This window comes from Ptychodera flava (assembly GCF_041260155.1).
Source record: "Ptychodera flava strain L36383 chromosome 23 unlocalized genomic scaffold, AS_Pfla_20210202 Scaffold_24__1_contigs__length_23054250_pilon, whole genome shotgun sequence".
In the NCBI taxonomy this organism is placed as follows: domain Eukaryota; kingdom Metazoa; phylum Hemichordata; class Enteropneusta; family Ptychoderidae; genus Ptychodera; species Ptychodera flava.
The window spans coordinates 9,920,667-9,943,055 of NW_027248278.1; the positions used below are offsets into that span (position 1 = coordinate 9,920,667).

Here is a 22,389-nt window from a genome sequence, read left to right on the forward strand (position 1 = left end):
TCAGCAAAGTCTAATATTAAAACGTTCATTATGTTTCATTGTAGTTGTTGCGTTCAAAAGCACAAAATAAAAAACACAACAAATTTGACTAAGGGGGTTATTTCCTGTTGAGGCCGCAGATATGTACATGAATGGAATTTTGTAAATGTAACCCACCCTTGGCACTTGTCCATCAGAATCACCAAGTTGATGATCGGTAATTTTCCATGGTGAGTCAAGCCTAGAACACATTATACACCTGATACATTACAATGATATAAAGCACCATATCTTGTGAGAAAGAATAACAAGTGCTAGGTTGGGTACTTTCCTCATTAAAAGGACATATTTTTATCAGTTTTATTTCTGAACAAATTGTCTATCAAATGAGAACCTTTAGGATAAAAATCACATAAACAGTCCATGTAAACTTGCCCCCCCCCCCCCCCCCTCCCCCCGAAAAACACAAAAACATGTCTAAAGGCTGATCGCTTGTAGTTTTCTGTGCAATGTTTTTGGTAAGTTGCCTGAAATCACCGGGAAAGTTATGGCCACATATGGTTCTGCATTTATCGTTTATTTGTGTTTCATTGGCTGACAGTGATCATGGTGATGTTGATGAGCTGCAGTCCAACCAGCCAAGCAGCAGCAGCAAAGCCAAGAAACATGACAGCGGTGCAGCTGACTTGGAGAAAGTCACAGACTACCATGAAGAAACTGAAATTGCCACACAGGATATGGTTGATGTAAGATAATATGTATTCATTCCCTGGGCTGGGCTGCTTCAAGTACAGTCAAACTAAGTGACCAAGAAAAAGTAACCACTATATGGAGGTCCTGGTAGCCTTACTGTGGAGGGTTGGGTGTGGCATTACTTCCAGTATGGGTGGCGTACTGAGTGGTGAATTTACGAAAATGTAACAGCAATAATAGAATTCAATATCATCAGTCTCTCAAAAAACCATTATGTACATACATTTACTCTCTGAAAGAATCACTTTGCAGCTATAAAATCAGTTTAAATCGACTCATTTCGTGCTTTCTATTCCAAGCATTTTTAGGCAGAGGTCATTCAAAGTCTGATATGCTGACCATTTTACACAGGTTTTGTTCCAAAGCGGAGCAATGCCATTTCTCGTTAACATCATTGTAATCATTAACACACAGGTTATGAACAAGTTTGGTGAGAGGATACGACAGGAAAAAGCAGCAAAGGCCCAGAGGTACGTAATTTATCACAGTCTTACGACATTGCACTTTACAAATAGCATGTATATAGCATCAACAAAGTCATTCATGTGATTCTTGAAACGGTTTTAAAAATGTGCTTTCAGAACATGGTTACATTATTTCATAATTCTTTTTGTGAAAATAGTCTGAAGGTGTTCACCTAAGGCTTTTGATCACCCTACAATTTTTGGTCACATGTTTTTGTGGTTGTCATGAGAAACAGCTTTACATTAGTCACCAATAACCTAAGGAGTCATAGTGGTTCAGTTAGAGAGAGAGTACATGGCCAGACCCCCTAGGGAAACTCTTGATGAGTATCCAAAGGCTTTTGTCCACCAATCATCAGTCATGTTCTCTTTACTTTTACAGAGAACAAGATCTTTCAAAAGTCAAAGTCAAAAAAGAAGATGTAGACCTCATAGTAAGTATTTGGAATGTTTTTGGATGATTACACTGTATTTCCACACCACACACTCACCCTAACCCTTGTCGGACCACACGGGTGAAATGCTCTTTTGAGGTCATGTTTGCTTTCAATGGAAGTTTACTTTTCTCAAGCAAATTTTAAAATGTTCTTTTCAATGATTAAGAATAAAAAGAACAAGTAACTGTGCAGAATTTATATCACAGAACCGAACAGTGTAAAATTTACGATATTTTGAATTCAAAATCTTACAAAAAATCATTTCTGTGCACAGCTTTTGAGAAATTGATTTGAAAATTGTAGGAAAGAACACTGCAATTCCATACAAAATTGTTTTCATGAAACTGGGATTAGTAGGTTACTAGTACCTAAGAGAATGGCACCCATTTTGAATTCACTCTGTCTGCACATCTTACATTGTAAGCCCTGTGCAGTGGTTCTCTCATACAATATTTGTATCGTGACATCTGATTTTTATCTGTGAGTTCTAAAGATGAACTGTTTCTGAAGAACATTCTTGAAATTCCTGTTAAAATACTATGCAGTACTAGATCATATTTACATTGGTATATTGTTAACTGTGTATGGTAAGTGTTCTCCACAGCTCACAAAAAACTTGGAGTGATTAATTTACATAACAATATGTAATTTGTATATTTGTGTATTGCAAATAAATTCTTGTGTGAAGTTGTTATGTGTGAATATATTTTTTTCAAAAAATCACAGGGCTGGCCAAACCTGCATAATCAATAACACCATGCTGGAGAAGTTCCATCAATCTGGTTTTGGGTTCCTGTGAAAACATTCCAAAATATTACAGCCAAAGTACCCACTGTGCATGCATCACATGTTAAAACAGTGATGTATTATAACTCAGAAATGATATGGTATGTGGTTTTCTCTTCCAGGTCAATGAGATGGAAATATCCAAGTCAAAAGCTGAGAGAGTGCTCAGAGAACACAATGGAGATATTGTAGCCACACTCACGTCACTTACAAATTAAAGAAAATCTTTCATCCCTTCAACTACCCTCAATCCTGCTGAGAATATTTTGTTTCAAAGATATTCATTTCTATGATTTAGATTACCATTTATTGCAAGCCTGGGTGGTCTGTTCAGCAGTTGGTCAGCTGTTGAAGAATGGCACACCACCAGTAAAACTACAGGAAATGATTTAATAAGCCTGAAGTCTCACCAAGTGGACCTATGTGATTAAGCTCAAGCAAATACTATTCAAGGGTGTTGCTAGACCCATTTACTTTTATAAACAGGGAAAAAGGGCCAATTATGTGGCCTATTTTGGTCAAACAATGAATCTAGCCTTCTGACAAATTCTGCGATACAATAGCAAGGTGGCAAAAAAAAGTATTGTGCTCATATAGGATAGCTAAAAAAAAACAAGAAAAGACTTGCTTTTAAAGAAGATTATTTCTCCGTGAAGCACACTTGGTAAACAAGACCCTGATAACACCAGTTTCTCATTGTCAGAGTTGTTCTGAAATAGCTATGCAGATAGCCGCATCTAAACCCACAGTAATCACTTGAGGGCGCTCTTCATGAAGCTTGGAATTCTGTAGAGCACCTGGCAACAGTGTATCAAGTTCACAATAAATTCCCTGCCCTGATAGATTCACAGCAAACTGAAGGAACACTACTCTTAACTTTATTCAAAGGCTATTAACAAGAAACTTCTCATTTTATATTTTTTAAAGTTATTTTGACAATAAACATTGAAACCTTTGTGAATCTATGACTCAGAACGAGTTAAACTTGTACATGTGTGTGTGTTTACATGTCAGCTGTAATAAACAATCAATTGAGACTAGGTTCAAGTCTTGTGTTTTAGTATTTTTTGTGCTTGTGGTCATTCTCACGCAAAATAACTAGTATGGTACCCATGACATCTGAGGGTCCACACATTCAGCCATACTGCAACTTGACCTTTACTCTGTACCAATGGACATATCAACAATGATATACAATCACTCTAGTTTTGGTTCAAGTCTTTGATTTTTAGTACATTGTGGCCACTTTCATGTAAGCTATCAGGACTTTGGTGAATGCTGTGCAGCAGAAATATGCATGATGTCTGGGAGTCATATTCAGCCCATACTGCAACATAGCCGTTCCAATCCATTGTGTTTGCCGTAATTTTATGATTTACTATCATAAACTCACACATCAAAGTTAGACAGCTGTGGATGATAATAACAATACCTAGCAGAGTGTCTCCAGCAATGCGGCAATGTGCATTTTATTGGCTGACGAACAAAGTCTACAGTCACTCTTACCTCTAGGTACATACCACTATAAGGTAGGGGTGGCTGCATCATTATCATTTCATATGATGAACCTGTTGATATTGGTCTATGATGAGAAATACTATGTCATCTAACTTATTTGTGATATTGCGCTAGTTAGGTAGGCCAGTATCAGTCAGATTAATATTTCCGGGGAAGGGATATTTCTACCCTTTCACCACCATGGTTTGGCCCAATACTGATATTATCAATAGTGATTGAGTGGACCTGTTCACAGGGAACTGAGGATGAACCAGCCACCAATACCATATATGCATTTACCATTTGTGGCGTCAGCATCTCCAACAATGCAAGCATGGGAATTAGCTTGATGAATCTGTGGCACATTTCTGCCAACCAATAAACCAGTTTGCACTTCCAAAAAGTATTTCTTCTAAAAGTGCGGAGCTAATATTTAATTTCAAAATGATTTCAGCACAAGGACAGTTTACTTTCTAGTAGTAAATTGATGATCTTTTATCACAAAGGGAAAACAGAAGGCATTTATTATGTTGTAAGAATGGCAGCATTATTTCAATTATTTTCCAATTTCAAATGCACTAAATATTCAATTTAGATGTTTGAATATGCATAGTATCTTTTGTTTTCAGTAGAATTTGGACAGACAGCAACAGTGTTTCTGCATGGTCCCTCCACACCTTCGTATAACATATATTTGAAGTTTGCTAGAAGGCTCTCTAGCTCCTGACCCATACATAATATTTTACTAGAGTAGACATGAGTCTTAGTTGGCAGAACTACTCTTTCTTGCAATGAATTTGATATTGGGCCTGGAGACTGGACTTGCCAAATTAAAACTGTCCTGCCCTATACGTAGAGCATGTCTGTGCTCATCCATCTTGAGCTACCATCTCAAGACCTTTGCAGCGGATCTTTTACATCTACTGAAAAATTCTCTCCAGAAATGAAAGGAAGTGGACGCATGATTGACAGCCAAATAAATTCATTAGATTGGATAACACTGAAAGCTGCATTATGATTGGCCAACACAAGAGTGCACGGTATTAAAGCTTACAATCAAAAGAGAGTTTGCAAAAACTTTGCCTGTTGTAACTTTGTAGGTGCTGCTGTTGTTTGTTTAAGCTGTTGAATGAAGTTACCATCTCATGCATAAAACTGTCACAAAATGCAGTGTTTATCTAGAGAGGGGGATGGGGGATTCCCCCTCTGTTGACATGTTGGCACCCCTAGTGATTTGTCAAGGGGGACCAGGTGCCAGCCACACCTTAGAGATATAAGAAGAGCACATGAACTGGTGAAATCCCCCTTAATTTTCTGGTGAAGGGGTAAAACCCCCTGTTGATTCCATCCTGGATGAAACACTGAGAATGGACCTTTAATTTTTATCCTACCAGGCCTATTACTTCTTCATCTGCCAAGTCACTAAAAAGCGATATTGAGCCAAAATATACCATATGATTGTCACACACTTTTGCATGGTATATTAAAGCATGGCATGTCAGTAAAAAGCATACAATCTCCATTTTAACAGGCCTTCAAATATTCAAGTCTTTGTTATGGGACATGTTATGCCTCGTTGGTTTACCTTATGTGACAGGCACTTGGCAAGATAAATATTAACTTTCTGTACATACATTTGATACATTCTTTAAACCATGGGGGTTGACAGAAATGCTTAGCATCCCTAAATAGATTGGGGAAATTTGATTTTAAGTAAGTTGAAAATTGGCAAAAACAGAAATAAGAGAATGCTTGGAATAGGGCCTCAAGTATTTTTGAAAATAAATGACCCGAAAACTCAATTAAGAGACACATAAATGCCATTCATTTTATTTATTATCAAGATCCACAGGCCAGTACAGATCATCCATGAAACACTGTAAATGTGAATTACAGTCGCCGCCCTCCCATTCGTTTTCAACAAGTTTAAATAAATCCATGGCGGCTCTAGCGTCTTCCAGCGAGCAGTGTTCACCATTCTGTATGTCCCTGTGCAGTAGCTGCTTGCTTAATCTCTTCAAGCTCAAACCCTGATTGGAATCCATTCCCATGAGTTCACGAATACCTGAACACTTGGAAGTGTCTCGGATTCTTTCAGATGGATGCGACAACTGTAACGCTTTCAGATCGTTTGCGACAGCATGGCCGATAAGAATCTTTCCCATCAGAAGCTTCTGCACGTAATTTTGGACAGTCCGCAAGGGGATGCCTTTTTCAATGTCTGCCTTCCGAATGCCACTCCATGGTGTTCTGTAATCAGTAACTGGTTCATCCGGGGTCACAAAAGAGTCATACAAACAGTTGCCATGGTAATCAACGATTGTGCACCTTGCGAGGGCAGTACGCTTGGTAGGGCCCACTCCGACCATCTCGCAGTCCACTGCTACATACTGACTGCATGTTGAGTGTGAACACAATTTTGATGAACTCTGTGAAACAAAACCGTTCTTCTGCACCGTCTCTCTGTGTTTCTCCTTGTTGCTAGCTGAAAGAAGTCTTTTTATACGTCCTGACAGTGACTTCTTCTTTTTAATTTTGGCTGACTTTGATTTCCCTTTCATCATTGAGGTCACTCCTGCCACGCAAGACAGCCCTGCATCTGCGTTCCTACTGCTGGCAGTAGCTGTGGACGGCATTTTCTGCAACAAAGAAAGGAGAAACATAGGGTCAAAGTCCCTGAAGCTACTATAGACATGGATACAAAATTAAGTATTTCCTGACTGAATGAAATTATCTCACTAAGGTCATCCTAGGGACATGTAAACCAAATATTAAAGCTGTCTGACCAGCGGTTTTGAAAAAAAACATAGGGCCAAAGTCCCTGAAGCTACTATAGACATGGATACAAAATTAAGTATTTCCTGACTCTATGAAATTATCTCACTAAGGTCATCCTAGGGACATGTAAACCAAATATTAAAGCTGTCTGACCAGCGGTTTTGAAAAAAAAGCGACTCAACAGTTGACAGAGCTCTGCTGTGTTATGTAGAGAATAACCTTTTGTGACACATGTATTGATGAAGAAGGTGGATATCTTTGATAGCTCATTTCAGGATGACCTGACCAAAAATGGAAAAAAAATTCCGTAAAAATACAGATTTGCATATTTCAACAGACTACCGGTATATTAGTCTATAATAGCAAATAAACGAGAGTTAATTACATTCTAATTAAAGTAAACAAGACTTGCTTAAATCAAGATTTACGTCATAAAAATACAGCATATCTGTCAGGTTATAAAGAATCTTGAGCTGGTTATCTTTTAATATCAGTATTTTCATTCTATTAACCAAGCACATTTTAACTTTCAAATTAACATTGTAAGTAAGTTCTGTTGAATAAGTTGAGACTGTACGTACACTTAAGAAGTTCAAGGTCATCAAAAGCATCATAAGGAATCATGTTACACTTTCATTGCACTGTTTACACAGATTGCATGATTGCTATAAATAGCACGAGGAAACTTACAGCCCAGCTTTACCATAAAAACCCTATCACTTTGACCACTCTTTTAATTGACCACTCTATTTTTTTCCTCAAAAAGTAATCTTATTTTATCCTTACCAAGTCAACCATAAATGGAAATTAGAACTTTCTCTATCTCTATTTATTTGACCACCCTATCATGACAAACTATTATGAACAATTTCTTTTAGATAACATAAATGGTGGTTCAGAATATATCAAAGTTGGGATTCAGGAAAGTTGCCTTTACATGTTTTAATCCTCAATTCACTATGAACTGTCGAAAAAAGTTGAACTTTCTGATAATTCCACACTAAAATTATTTTGGCTTTGATGATTTCCTAATTAATTCAATTATTTAAAAACATATTATTTTTTGTGGTGAATTGATAGGGTTTATACAGTAAAAGAATTACATACAATGTAAGTCAAACTTTAACCAAAAATGACAAAAAAATTCCTAAAAATACACATTTGCATATTTCATCACAATTTGAACAAATCTAAGTTGGGTTATCCTTAGGGACCTGTATACCAAATAACAAAGCTGTCTGACCAGCGGTTATGAAGAAGAAGATTTTTTACCAAAAACACCTTTTTTGGCATTAATTTGCCTATTTTCAACAATATCAAAAAATAAAAAAAAATAGTTTCTCAAAATCATATTTTTCATCTACACAACAAATATCAAATCAGTAAGTACTGCGGTTCTCAAGATATTTGAGTGGACGGACGCCTCACAAACGGACATACATACATACATACATACATACATACATACATACAGACGGACGCCGGACGGATACCCATCCCAATAGCTTCTATAGACTATAGTCTATAGTAGCTAACAAGCGACTCAACAGTTGACAGAGCTCTGCTGTGTTATGTAGAGAATAACCTTTTGTGACACATGTATTGATGAAGAAGGTGGATATCTTTGATAGCTCATTTCAGGATGGCCTGACCAAAAATGGAAAAAAATTCCGTAAAAATACAGATTTGCATATTTCATCAGACTATATTAGTCTATAATAGCAAATAAACGAGAGTTAATTACATTCTAATTAAAGTAAACAAGACTTGCTTAAATCAAGATTTACGTCATAAAAAAACAGCATATCTGTCAGGTTATAAAGAATCTTGAGCTGGTTATCTTTCATATCAGTATTTTCATCCTATTAATCAAGCTTATTTTAACTTTCAAATTAACATTGTAAGTAAGTTCTGTTGAATAAGTTTAGACTGTACGTACTCAGAGAAAGCACACTGAAGAGACAAATGTTTGAAACTTAAGAAGTTCAAGGTCATCAAAAGCATTATAAGGAATCATGTTACACTTTCATTGCACTGTTTACACAGATTGCATAATTGCTATAAATAGCACATGAGGAATCTTACAGCCCAGCTTTACCATAAAAACCATATCACTTTGACCACTCTTTTAATTGACCACTCTATTTTTTTCCTCAAAAAGTAATCTTATTTTATCCTTACCAGTCAACCATAAATGGAAATTAGAACTTTCTCTATCTCTATTTATTTGACCACCCTATCATGACAAACCATTATGAGCAATTTCTTTTAGATAACATAAATGGTGGTTCAGAAATATATCACAGTTGGGATTCAGGAAAGTTGCCTTTACATGTTTAATCCTCCAAGATGGTAAGCATTTCACTATGAACTGTCAAAAAGAGTTGAACTTTCTGATAATTTCACACTAAAATTATTTTGGCTTCGATGATTTCCTAATTAATTCAATTATTTAAAATCATATTAATTATTTTTTTCTGGGTGAATTGATAGGGTTTATACAGTACAAGAATTACATACAATGTAAGTTAAATTTTTTTGACCAAAAAGGACAAAAACATTCCTTAAAAATACACATCTGCATATTTCATCACAATTTGAACAAATCCAAGTTGGGTTATCCCTAGGGACCTGTATACCAAATAACAAAGCTGTCTGACCAGCGGTTATGAAGAAGAAGATTTTTTACCAAAAACGCCTTTTTTGGCATTAATTTGCCTATTTTCAACAATATCAAAAAAAAAAAAAAATAGTTTCTCAAAATCATATTTTTCATCTACACAACAAATATCAAATCAGTAAGTACTGCGGTTCTCAAGATATTTGAGTGGACGGACGCCTCACAAACGGACATACATACATACATACATACATACATACATACATACATACATACATACATACAGACTGACGACGGACGCCGGACGGATACCCATCCCAATAGCTTCTATAGACCATAGTCTATAGTAGCTAAAAATTGCTGAAAACATAGTGGATGCTGAAAATAATCTTTCTTTGGACATTTCTTAAGGCCTATCTAATCAGGACAATCTATCAAGTATTTTAAGTCACTAATGGCAAACTGGTCTGGAACGCATCCCTCATCAAAAGTGGACAGTGGATACATGAAGTGCCTAGCTCTGCATAGCAGGGCTGTATGATACCAGAAATGCCGCCTCAGTGGGCGGCGTAGCCAATAACAGACAGCCCTACTATGTACAGCTAACTGTGTGCCTAATCCATCCCTACAACAGGAGCTCTGAGGGCAAACGACTAGTCTAAGAACGGAAACTGTGTAAGACCAGCATGCACAGGGAACTTGGGTATACTTCATCCCTGTTGAAATAGCACTATATGGTTAGTACTGAACGTAAAACGATTTAAAAATGGCCGAGGCTATTGCCACGCGCGTGTCAATAGCCAAGTTGTCTATTGCCACGCGCGTGGCAATAGCCAGGTTGTCTATTGCCACGCGCGTGGCAATAGACAACCTGGCTATTGCCACGCCATGGTTTTGAACGATAATTCTGAGATGTTTTTTGACCTATAATTGACTCTCTCAATGGTTCACGTCCTGAATCCATATTTTTTTGCGGATAATTCGGTAAATCAAACGTAATCTGTTGCTCGGCGTCAGAAGTAAAACATGACCGACCGTCACGTCTAATGAAAACGCGCAACTGACTACATCCATTGATCTCTGAGTATTCATATGATAATGATAATGACTTTATTTCACCTGTAAAAAATGTGTCAACATTACTGGTGTTGACCAGGGAAGTAGTTCTAGTGGAACTTATCAAGTCCCTGGCCCAGAATTCATACAAATCATGATATCATAGTAATATAGTTGCCATCCTTTTCAAGAAGTACATATTACATTTCAACAGCGAGGTGAAAACAAATAAAAAACCAAAAAATACAGAGATTCACTGTTCTGAGTTCAAAACAAAATTTTAAGTGAGGTTTTAAATAAATTTCTTGATTGTACAGATTTCATCGTCCTTGCAATTTCGTTCCAATGCTTAGCAATAGAATAATATATATTATTTGAGTTAATTTTACATTTACCTTTGGAATAACAAAATTGTCGCCAGTAGATAAACGTGTTTCATATGTATGTGAAATTGATGAAGCATAACGATCTAATGAATGCCCATAATGACCAGTTTTAAGTCAAAAGCAAATATACAGGTCTGAAACTTACAAAGTTTATAAACATTGAGAATTCCAAGTTGCTGAAACAATGGAGCACTGTGTGTAATTTTACTAGAAAAAGTTATCAGTCTGACCACTCTCTTTTGTAATCTAAAAATCCTGTCTAGATAGGTTTTATACGCATTTCCCCATATTTCAATACAGTACATTATATGAGGGAGGATAAAACAATTGTACAATAACAATAAAATTGATTTTGGAAGATAATGACGTAAATATGATATAAGACCTACTTTTTGACTAACCTTCTTGATAATTGTTTCAATGTGATATTTCCATGTTAAGAAGAATCCAGGGTAACCCCAAGATAGATAGCAGAAAAAACATTTTGAATTGCCAGATCACCAACAAATAAAGCACCCTGAGGGTCAAAATTTCTGCGAGCAGTTTTAAAGATAATGTAGTTTGTTTTGTCAACATTAACAGTAAGCTTGTTGGACTTGCACCAGGTATGTACTTTTGTTAACTCTGTATTTAAATATCCAGATCAATTCTATGTATGTTATCTGAATAAAATAAATTGGTGTCGTCAGCAAATAACCTGAATTGAAATATCTGAGATGATTTGCTGATATCGTTGATATATATTAAAAAGAGAAGAGGGCCTAGGATAGATCCCTGTGGAACTCCGCAAGGGATTATTTGAGTTTTTGAAGTACAGTTGTTTATATTAACATACTGTTGTCGGCCTTCAATGTAAGTCTTAACCAGTTCAGAGTCGACCCTCTAATCCCATAATGACTTAGCTTTGATAATAAAATTGTGTGATTTATCGTGTCAAAAGCCTTTTTAAAATCAATAAAAATACCAAAGTAACATAACCATCGTCAATTTGCTTAGATATTTCAGCTATAAGGTCTGCTAATGCTAATTTTGTGCTATGCTTCTTGCGAAAGCCTACTGATTGTCGATTAGAACGTCAAACTTTTCCAAAAATACACGAGTTGTGTATTTACAACAGATTCTATGATTTACTAAAAACTGGCAATACAGAAATAGGCCTATAATTGCCAATTTCATATGCACAGCCCTTTTTAAAAATAGGGGTTACTCTTGCCATTTTTAACTTTTCCGGGAATATACCCTGGGATAATGACGTATTAATAATATGAGCAAGTGGTTCTACTATATAATCAGCTGCTTCTTTTACAAGCTTGGGGTGTATTTCGTCAAAACCTATAGCTTTACAAGGATCTAGTGAATTAATTTCTTTGTCATCGTTTGTCATCAGCGATCTTTGCCTCGCACATGTTTTCAGGGAAAAAGAACGATTCGCAAAGTTTTTGGGACTAGTCTTTACTGTCGTTACCAACCTGGAGCTCGACCATTCACTTCACGTAGCTCACTGATTCTCAGTTAACAGGGACAAATTGGTTTGAGCGGTGTCGTATGGCTATAAAAATTAACAGTGCGTAGGAAAGTCTTATCGGATGTTAAAACTTTAAACAAAATAGCTATTGTACACTAGAAACATCTACATGTACCATTTAAATGCATTATTTAAATAATTTTACCCTTTTTTAATTTGTTTTTCTCATCAAATCCACAGTAAAAAATATGTCGCATTCAGTAAACTCTTACGTTCACTCTTTTCTCCGAAAATTTGCAGGGGTATCAAAATATTCGTTCCTTTTTAGCTACTATAGACTATAGTCTATAGAAGCTATTGGGATGGGTATCCGTCCGGCGTCCGTCGTCAGTCTGTATGTATGTATGTATGTATGTATGTATGTATGTATGTATGTATGTCCGTTTGTGAGGCGTCCGTCCACTCAAATATCTGAGAACCACAATACTTACTGATTTGATATTTGTTGTGTAGATGAAAAATATGATTTTGAGAAACTATTTTTTTTAATTTTTTGATATTGTTGAAAATAGGCAAATTAATGCCAAAAAAGGTGTTTTTGGTAAAAAATCTTCTTCTTCATAACCGCTGGTCAGACAGCTTTGTTATTTGGTATACAGGTCCCTAGGGATAACCCAACTTAGATTTGTTCAAATTGTAATGAAATATGCAAATGTGTATTTTTAAGGAATTTTTTGTCCATTTTTTATCAAAAAATTAGACTTACATTGTATGTAATTCTTGTACTGTATAAACCCTATCAATTCACCCAGAAAAAAATAATTTATATGATTTTAAATAATTGAATTAATTACGAAATCTTCAAAGCCAAAATAATTTTAGTGTGGAATTATCAGAACGTTCAACTTTTTTTGACAGTTCATAGTGAAATGCTTAGCATCTTGGAGGATTAAAACATGTAAAGGCAACTCTCCTGAATCCCAACTTTGATATATTCTGAACCACCATTTATGTTATCTTAAAGAAATTGCTCATAATAGTTTGTCATGATAGGGTGGTCAAATAAATAGAGATAGAGAAAGTTCTAATTTCCATTTATGGTTGACTTGGTAAGGATATAATAAGATTACTTTTGAGGAAAAAAATAGAGTGGTCAATTAAAAGAGCGGTCAAAGTGATAGGGTTTTTATGGTAAAGCTGGGCTGTAAGATTCCTTGTGCTACTTATAGCAATTACGCAATCTGTGTAAACAGTGCAATGAAAGTGTAACATGATTCCTTATAATGCTTTTGATAACCTTGAACTTCTTAAGTTACAAACATTTGTCTCTTCAGTGTGCTTTCTCTGAGTATGTACAGTCTCAACTTATTCAACAGAACTTACTTACAATGTTAATTTGAAAGTTAAAATGTGCTTGGTTAATAGGATGAAAATAAAAGATAACCAGCTCAAGATTCTTTATAACCTGACAGATATGCTGTTTTATTATGACGTAAATCTTGATTTAAGCAAGTCTTGTTTACTTTAATTAGAATGTAATTAACTCTCGTTTATTTGCTATTATAGACTAATATAGTCTGATGAAATATGCAAATCTGTATTTTTACGGAATTTTTTCCATTTTTGGTCAGGCCATCCTGAATGAGCTATCAAAGATATCCACCTTCTTCATCAATACATGTGTCACAAAAGGTTATTCTCTACATAACACAGCAGAGCTCTGTCAACTGTTGAGTCGCTTGTTTTTTCAAAACCGCTGGTCAGACAGCTTTAATATTTGGTTTACATGTCCCTAGGATGACCTTAGTGAGATAATTTCATACAGTCAGGAAATACTTAATTTTGTATCCATGTCTATAGTAGCTTCAGGGACTTTGGCCCTATGTTTTCTTTGTAGTAATATGTCACGCATTTAGTAAAGCAAATTTTATGCTGAAGAATTACTGCCTTCACCGTTTCCTTCATGAACTTTCGTTGTCGTATAATCTAGGTAATTTACGTGATCATTCATTAAGCAATTTTTGTCCATAGTTGATGTACGCAATTAATTCGGATATATTTCCTTATTCTGTTATAAAAAGAAATGGTACATGGACATGATTTGTTCTAGTTCTGTTTCAGTAGTAAGTAAACAATGTTTTCCTTACAACATGAAGTTGCTCATTTGCCATATTCGCCCATTCTACCCGTATAGATAATCATGTAATAAACGTTACCGTAAATTTTCTGATTGCTCAAGTAGATAAGTTTTAGCAATTCACATAATTTATTTTTGAACAAGGTCATCTTTCATGTGAAACAGATATTTGTTTTCAATAGGCTGAATTTATGCAGAAATTGTGTGAAAAGGTTTTAAAATGTAATGAACGTTACGTAAACTACGTTACTAGTAAAAAACGTTACCAGCGTATTACCCTAAAGGAGGCCACCGCACACTGACTTGGTGTTTACGCCAATACTATTCACAACGAGGCCGACACGCTGTCCGGTAGCTGACAACAGCAGACTACTCAAATCGCCATTCAGACAGACCGAAATGTGAGGAAATGATTCTAAAAGACAGACCCTGTGAATATTTTGCTCATGTACGGTGTAGCCTCATCTTGACGCGTCCAGGATACAGTAACAATACGTGTCATGATATGATTTGTTATCTTTCTGTCTTGCTGTTCGGGTACGTTACAACTTGAGAATCAACTTCATTTGGCAACACTGTAAATAAATCTGGATCATATGACTGACCATGTTTGCAGGTTGGCATTGTAACGTAAATTACTTAAATTTTAAAAAGCAAACTGAATAGGGCTAAATCTGATTTTCAGTAAAACGTTTGGTATTTTGACATAATATACAATTAACGAAGCAAACTAATAATCAGCAAAGGCAGAGAAATATATATAATCATATAACTATTGAAAACATCAACAAATTTCAAAGTAGCGGTAACGTAAGTTACATTTGCGAAGAAGCACTCGTTATAAAATCACATTTGATATTTTAAAGCTTGTAAAAGTACTAAATAGTAAACAACAAGTTGTGACTTCCTCAAAATGCCATATTCAAACATACTGTAATTTTCTAATAGATAATATTTAGTTGCAATAACCGTAACGTAGATTACAATTAATGTGACAACAATGTGTTCTTGTTTTTTTTTCAACATCGTCATGGGCAATATGTCTACTATTTGCAGAATGGGGAAAGCTAGAGTAGAAATTCATAGAGCTTAAAGCGGATGAAAAGTGACTTAAACTGGGAAGAGTTTTTAAGAGGAAGGATAGGGAGCGTGTCAAGAAGTACGTATACTACAACCCAGTAAAATAGTTAAAGTAAGAGGGCAGCACAGCAAAGACAAAAGAAAATTCCAAAGTCAATGCAGTTGTTGTCGGAGAAGACAAAAAGTCAAAAAGGCACTCAGTAATTTGTCAGTCACAGAATACGACACGGGAAAAATGCCCAGGTCAAGGCTCTCGTTGAAAGATGTATTGTGCTGTATTGAGCAAAAGTAAAAATATAAATGTGGCAGAATTCTGCATGTAAGCTCATTAACTGATGATATAGCACAAGAAGAAGTTTTGGAAAAGGATAAGACAGTTCGCTAAAATACCATATACCCTTATGAAAATGAAACTGTGCGGCAGCTCTGCTGTAGACTTGCGGCAGCTCTGCCGTAGAGTTGCTGCACTAGTGCTGCACAGGAAAGCTGTGCAAGAGAGGCTGTGCAGGAAAATGCAGCTAGCTGCACAGTTTCTGCACAGTGTTAATCTGAGCAGAAACTGTGCAGCAGGAGACAAAACTGTGCAGCTTCTGTGCAATAATCTCCATACTGTACACCTTGTGTGCGGCAAATGTAAAATGTGTACAGCTTGTGTACAACAGACCTTGAAGTGTGCAGCTTGTGTGCAGCAGGCCATCAAAGTGTGCAGCTTGTGTGCCAGAAATGACATTACATGTACAGATTGTTATTGGTTATTGCTGCAAATATGAAGCAACACATGATGGGCACATTGCCGACTATTTCATTACCGGGAGTACAGTGTACCATTGCACTTCGTGACCAGTCATATTCAAGAAAACAAAACTGAACTTTCATTTACATTTTACATTCATTTATTTTTATAACAGACAATCCAATTTTTAAATTGTAAAAATTGTTAGATAATGGACAGCTTTCAAAGCACAGTTCAGCTGGTGAAAGCGACACAGGCCTAAACTCAACAACATTGCATGGATGATGGATAGAAAGAGTACATCTGTATTATACAGTAGTGACATGTAACATGAGTACCCCTTCGACGATCTGGTTTGGTAAATCACGGTTCAGTCGACAACTGAATTTTTAGGAAAACAAATTTTTAAAACAGGGACTTGTGTGTCTTGCAAGTTAAACTCTGTATTTTCTGCGAGTTATACCAAAATGCACTGAAGCAGTTTCGAACGAAATCTAAGTCTGATGGTCTGTATTAAACTTGTGTAAGGACGCGTCGTAGACTTTTGTTACTGCAAATCTGTACCTTAAAAATATCGACAGATGAGAACTTTTCATTGTAGAAACAAACAAGTAAACTTCAATGTCGCAGGACCCGCTACTCGTACCTTGGCTCCAGCAGGGTGTATACTGTATACCGTATACGGTACGTACAGTGCGCAGCACTGGAAGCTAAGTCTGTGTCCTGTCATCGCTAACAAAATCTCGCCTTCTGTCATGACTGGATTGATATTCAATGCTTTTGTCCATGTTTTCAGCGTTAGAGTTATATTGCCGAGCACAATTTTGGGGTTTTTCAAACTCCATCCCGACCGCTGTACGAAAATCCAATACGCTACTTCGCCAACGTCCAGCGCTGAGAGCAGCCGACATGTTTACACTCTGAGGTCACGGTTCATCAAGTTCAGTTCGCGCATCGATATTGAATCTTCGTGTTGAAAGAAATTTTACTCTATTTTGAGTCTTTCTATGATGAAAATAACCATTTTCATTATACTTATAAATTGGGTGCTCTATCAAGTATGAAACATAACGGATTGGTGCATAATGTAGAGTCAATTCCAGCGTTTAAAAACGGGACTACATTATCAATCGCGTAATGATTTATAGATCGCACTTCCGTTAACGTCATGAGGCTTGATCGGCGCGAAGTTAGATTTTGGTACCATCGGCTGTGTACTTGTTGTTAGGGAGTTACTGTCTAGTGGACAATTTCGTGATCTTTCTATGGAATCGCCAGCCAAATGATATCACAGTGTTGGACAAACGTGTATACAGCACCAGAGATAGACGGATTTCAAAATTTGTGAACGCGAACAGCAGTAAAAATGCTGACTATGTTTTCTAAGTATGTACACACGGTTCGGAGAGACCTGCAACCGGAACCGGGATCGAATCATCCACCTCTGCGAGCCATTCTCAAATGTAAGTCAATTTACCGTCCGTCTGTTCATCGCTATAATGTTCTGTAATCGTTGTATTGCTATGTTTAGCTACAGATAAATTTTCGTTAAGTCCTGATTCATACTGAATTCACTTTCGTTTCACAACAGTTACAGTAAGTGCTGAGATTTTTGCAGATTGTCGCCCGTCGCCGCCGTCGTGTATGTAAACAACATACGGCGAGCTGTCCGCTGTTGGACATTTGATCATTATTAATTTAATAATCATAAATATATATGCATTTTTCTGCTTCAAGTTTTCAACATTTTTGTCTCTTTTCAAATAATTATTGATGTCTTTCATCAAATTGCGTTGTTTAAAATGTTTGGTCAAACGGTAAAGACTTATACTCTTCCCTGAACGATTTGTATTTTTCAGAATGCATAGTGAGGAAGGGACAAGAAATTCAGAGAACAGAAAGCCAAATCGCAGCCTATGACAGTAATGTAAATGTTACATGGAACTTCTCGAGTCAAAAGAAAATCTCTTGAAGATACTTGTGGCATGAAATGAACATGGCATATAAAATAAATCGTACCACGATTTGAATTTAATCTTTTTTCTCTGTCTTTTATTAAAAATAACTTAATTTGCGCTGACCATTTTTTCTTGTTAAACTGGTATTTCAGAGCTTATGGATAAAACATTATAACATATCTTGTGCTTTCCACAGTCTGTCAGGTTTTCAACCGTGTCACTAACATTGGCCATGTTTACACAAGCGATTTTACAACTTCTGTGTACATATCTGAGCTGAACGTTTTATATCATTGGAAAAGATAAAAACGTTGAAACTTATGGTACAATTTCACTCAAGAAATTTGCTGTCACTTAATTGTGTTGCTTCTTTGGTTTTCAGTATCTCTCGTCTACTTAATAATGTATTTTGTTTTCTTACTGTTGCTGAAATTGGTAAAAAATTATTCCAGAGCTGACTGCTGTGGAATTATGCCAACTTATGAAGGGAATTTTGCATTTTGTAGTTTGCTGCAAATGTGCAGTAACATGCAAAATAATTTGCTGCATGGAGTTTGCGGCAAATTTGCAGTAACATTCAAATTAATTTGCCGCAAAGTTTACCTACTCCTGGTAGCTGTCCTGCAAGATGCCACAATTTTCTGTGAAGTTCCTGCACAGTCTTTCAGGTACTCTGTAGTTCAAAGGGCTATTGTGCAAAGACAGGCTTCCACATTTCTAACACAAAGTTACTGTTTTCAGCATTTCTTGCACTATATATGTGCTCAGTGCAGCTAATGTGTATAATGCGAAAGAATCATCTTACAGCAAAGCTGCTGCAACTTGTTGTATTGTTGCACAGTTCCTGCACAAAGCTACCGCACAGTTACTGTTTTCATTGCTTCTTGCACCTGTGCGGCAGCAACTAATTTGCGTGCGAAAAAATCGCCTTACAGCAGAGCTGCCGCAACCTGCTGTATATTGCTGCACAGTTCCTGCACAAAGCTGCCGCACAGTTACTGTTTCCATCATTTCTTGCGCCTGTGCGGCAGCAGCTAATTTGCATGCGAAAAAGTCGCCTTACAGTTGAGTTACAGTAATTGTCTGTTGCACTAGTGCCGCACCTGTGCAGGAACACTGTGCAGCAGGCTAAAAATTTTCATAAGGGTCATGTGTCAAGTTTCCTTAACCCTTTTCCTGCCAGACAGTAATAACTGTATCACTTCCCCATCAGCCAAGTCAGTAAAAAGCGGTATTGAGCCAAAACATGACGTATTTTCACCCACTTGGCTTGGTATGTTTATAGCATCTTTTGTCCAAAAAAAATCAACTTTACTGTATTATGTTTTCAACAGCCTTCAAATGTACAGTATTATGTTAAAATACATCATACAGAATACGTTGTGTTTCATTAATTTTAACCATCTTGACCTGGTGGTGAAATATGGACTTGGCAGGAAAAGGGGTAAGTCTGATTGATCAATATGTTAAACAAGGATGACTTCTTAATGTAATGAAGCTGCTACAATACTGAAATTGTTAAGAGAATGATATTTCTGAATTCTCAGACAATTTACCGCATGTTGCGTTTCGAAATGTGTTCGGTAGCATTTGTCTTTCTTGTAAGTATGATGGATTATAGTCCTTTACTCTATATCTATATAAAAATGACGATTAAAATTTGCATTTCTACATTTATTTCCCCAAGCGAAGTCGGTGACTTTTCAACTTTACATTTCTATGAGGTAATTGGAAGTAATATGTAATTTACGTTATTATCATTCAAGATCGACTTTATCGTAAATATCAGTGTGGTAGATAGCTGAAAACTACTGCAGAGGACTACAAAGATGTTAGTTCATCCAATATTTATGATTTTTTGATGTCATTTGAAACGCCAAGTGTTTTACAGAAATGTTGGAATTTCGATGGATGAAACGTTCCATTTGATTGATAAGACATTCCATAATCCCTCCTAAGAGAGATTAGATAACATACAATTTTGAATCAAAGTGACTTAGTTGTTAACAGAAAGATTGTTATTGATAAAGTCAATTTGTTCCTTTGATATTAATTATGACAAAACAAAATGTTTAAAAGATGACCAGAGCCATGTAACTTGTAATAGTTTCTTAAATTTACGTTACCACCGACAATATTGACGTAATCTACGTTACAACTTTCAGGACCATATAATGTTTTTATTGACAACGTAGCGCAGTTGTTAATCTCAGTGTTCCTATTTCGCACTCAACACAAGTAAACAAACAAACAATTTAAAGCGAAACTATAGTCACTTTTATATATCATAAAAGATAATATCAGAGTTCATGAAAATTTTGTTAAGATTGATAGTATCACGAACTTGGCAGTATTTTTTGTCTATCAACATTGTGTTGTAAGCGTTAATTACCTATTTCATGAAGGCTATGGGTAACTTGCTCTTAAATGAAAACATTACGTTCCGAAATATCTGTGGCTACTTTAATGGGTATAACTATTTCAAAAACATTCCTTGGTAACGTAAATTACTCGGTTAATTGGCATACTTATAATTAAATAGCACGAAAAATAGAAACTTAGTTGATTTATGTGTTGAAAATTTGCACATTAGCGCAAAGTCATGTCCCTAATACTCGAGATATAAAACTATACTGATTAGCCGACATCAAATACAAAACCATTTTAGCCTCCACTTTGTCCACTTTAACTGAGAATCAGTGAGCTACGCGTAGTATGGCTTCAATCGGCTTCAATCATGCTTGGCATAACTCGTGTTACATGGAAAATGAGACTAAACTTTTTCTCTAACAAATGTCAACCAGTTGTCCACCCCGTTTCTTACCAAATCAAAAAATTAAAACCAGGAGTCACTATACAAACTTTCGTGCCACAGAAAAAATTCGAAATTAACATTCACTGGGGCCTCCATTCGAAAGTTCTGACGTCGCGTATACAGCATGCACTTAGTTCGTTGACGTGATGACGTCGCTGACAGATAGGTCACGTGGTCAAAGGTCATAGACAGACGTTTGCGGCAGGTCAGGTTGGTTTTCTCGCCCCCGAAACAATTTCTCTTGGGTTAAAATGAGTAAATTTTGAGTTGCTTTCCAGACAAGTTCTTTTTAAATGGTATCTTTTGTCATGATGCATGAATGAGCATGCAGTATACTGTCAATCGCAGAGACTGCACACCGACCGGTCGTCCCCAAGCTTCGTCGACCATCAGACTAGCCCTGCGTACGATGCTGTGTGTTCCGCTACAGCTAATAGCCTAGTGAGCGGGGCTATTAGCTGTAGCGGAACACACAGCATCGTACGCAGGGCTACCATCAGACCAACTTCCTGAGCGAGCGCAAGGTGAATCGTGGCAGAAATATACAATTACACTTACTTGAGCTAATTTCTACACAAACTGGGAAAAGTTAACTTCAACAGTTGACAAAATCTGTCTCCGAAAAAATCTTAGCGTGTCAATAGCTATTGCCACGCGCGTGGCAATAGCCAACTTGGCTATTGCCACGCGCGTGGTAATAGACACTCCGTTAAAAATTGGCAAAAATCCGAACGATCGCGGCAGATCTGTGTGCAAGCTAGCCCTACGAGTATGGCGAGAGTGTCCGGCTTTGGCTACGCCACCTTTTTTCTCCCGGCGTAGCCAAAGCCGGACACTCTCGCCATACTCGTAGGGCTATGTGCAACCTTTTCTCCCTGTTTTACAGCACGGCTTCCGGCCTTCGGTGGTTCGAATTAGCATTCAGTAATTGCATGGCTTCATCTCGCCAGTTCGTTGCTAGACTGTGATGATCAGACAGATTTCAAAGCAAAGAGATGATTTGCTGATCTGTTTTTAACTTAACACGGAAAACAGACCGTCATTGACGAGTTTAAACCCTGTTGACTGTGTGACAACCATGGGTGGTAACCGTATTGATTGCAGCTCCATACTGAGTCGTCGAGAATGACTACGAAAAACCATATTTTCTGCATAAATTTTCGATAATAAAGACTTTTCAAAATCTGAATACAACTAACCTGGATTATAGGCCGATATCCCGACAGTGTGAGACGGCTAGTGGCAGGGCTAATGATCACAGAAGTTGATGAATGTCACCATAACTTTGTCTTCACCTCGCCGATCTTGCCGGTGCTTGTGCAACAACGAACCACGTGGTGATTATGACCATTTAAGTTTGCGGAAAATCATGTCCACCTGCCTGGATGATTTATAGGAAAAATACTACATTTTCAGCCTATAGAGACAATACATTCTTTCCATCG

General features: G+C 36.7%; 2 protein-coding genes and 1 long non-coding RNA gene across 3 annotated transcripts; 2 read left to right on the top strand and 1 right to left on the bottom strand.

The window, feature by feature from the left end:
* The first annotated feature begins 521 nt into the window (after positions 1 to 521).
* On the top strand, positions 522 to 3,466 carry LOC139124900 (huntingtin-interacting protein K-like). Its single transcript, XM_070691007.1, has 4 exons — positions 522 to 725; positions 1,147 to 1,202; positions 1,579 to 1,630; positions 2,542 to 3,466. Exons 1-4 carry the CDS (start codon positions 537 to 539, stop codon positions 2,635 to 2,637), a joined length of 393 nt encoding a protein of 130 aa, XP_070547108.1. The 5' UTR covers positions 522 to 536; the 3' UTR covers positions 2,638 to 3,466.
* Positions 3,467 to 5,718: 2,252 nt separating this feature from the next.
* LOC139124899 (apoptosis-enhancing nuclease-like) lies at positions 5,719 to 22,289 on the bottom strand. The gene is made up of 2 exons (XM_070691006.1): positions 22,144 to 22,289; positions 5,719 to 6,555 (listed from the first exon to the last, which is right to left on the bottom strand). Exon 2 carries the CDS (start codon positions 6,550 to 6,552, stop codon positions 5,746 to 5,748), a length of 807 nt encoding a protein of 268 aa, XP_070547107.1. The 5' UTR covers positions 6,553 to 6,555; positions 22,144 to 22,289; the 3' UTR covers positions 5,719 to 5,745.
* On the top strand, positions 17,500 to 18,206 carry LOC139124902 (uncharacterized). Its single transcript, XR_011550088.1, has 2 exons — positions 17,500 to 17,634; positions 18,031 to 18,206. It is a non-coding gene; the product is annotated as an uncharacterized lncRNA (long non-coding RNA).
* Positions 22,290 to 22,389: the final 100 nt, after the last annotated feature.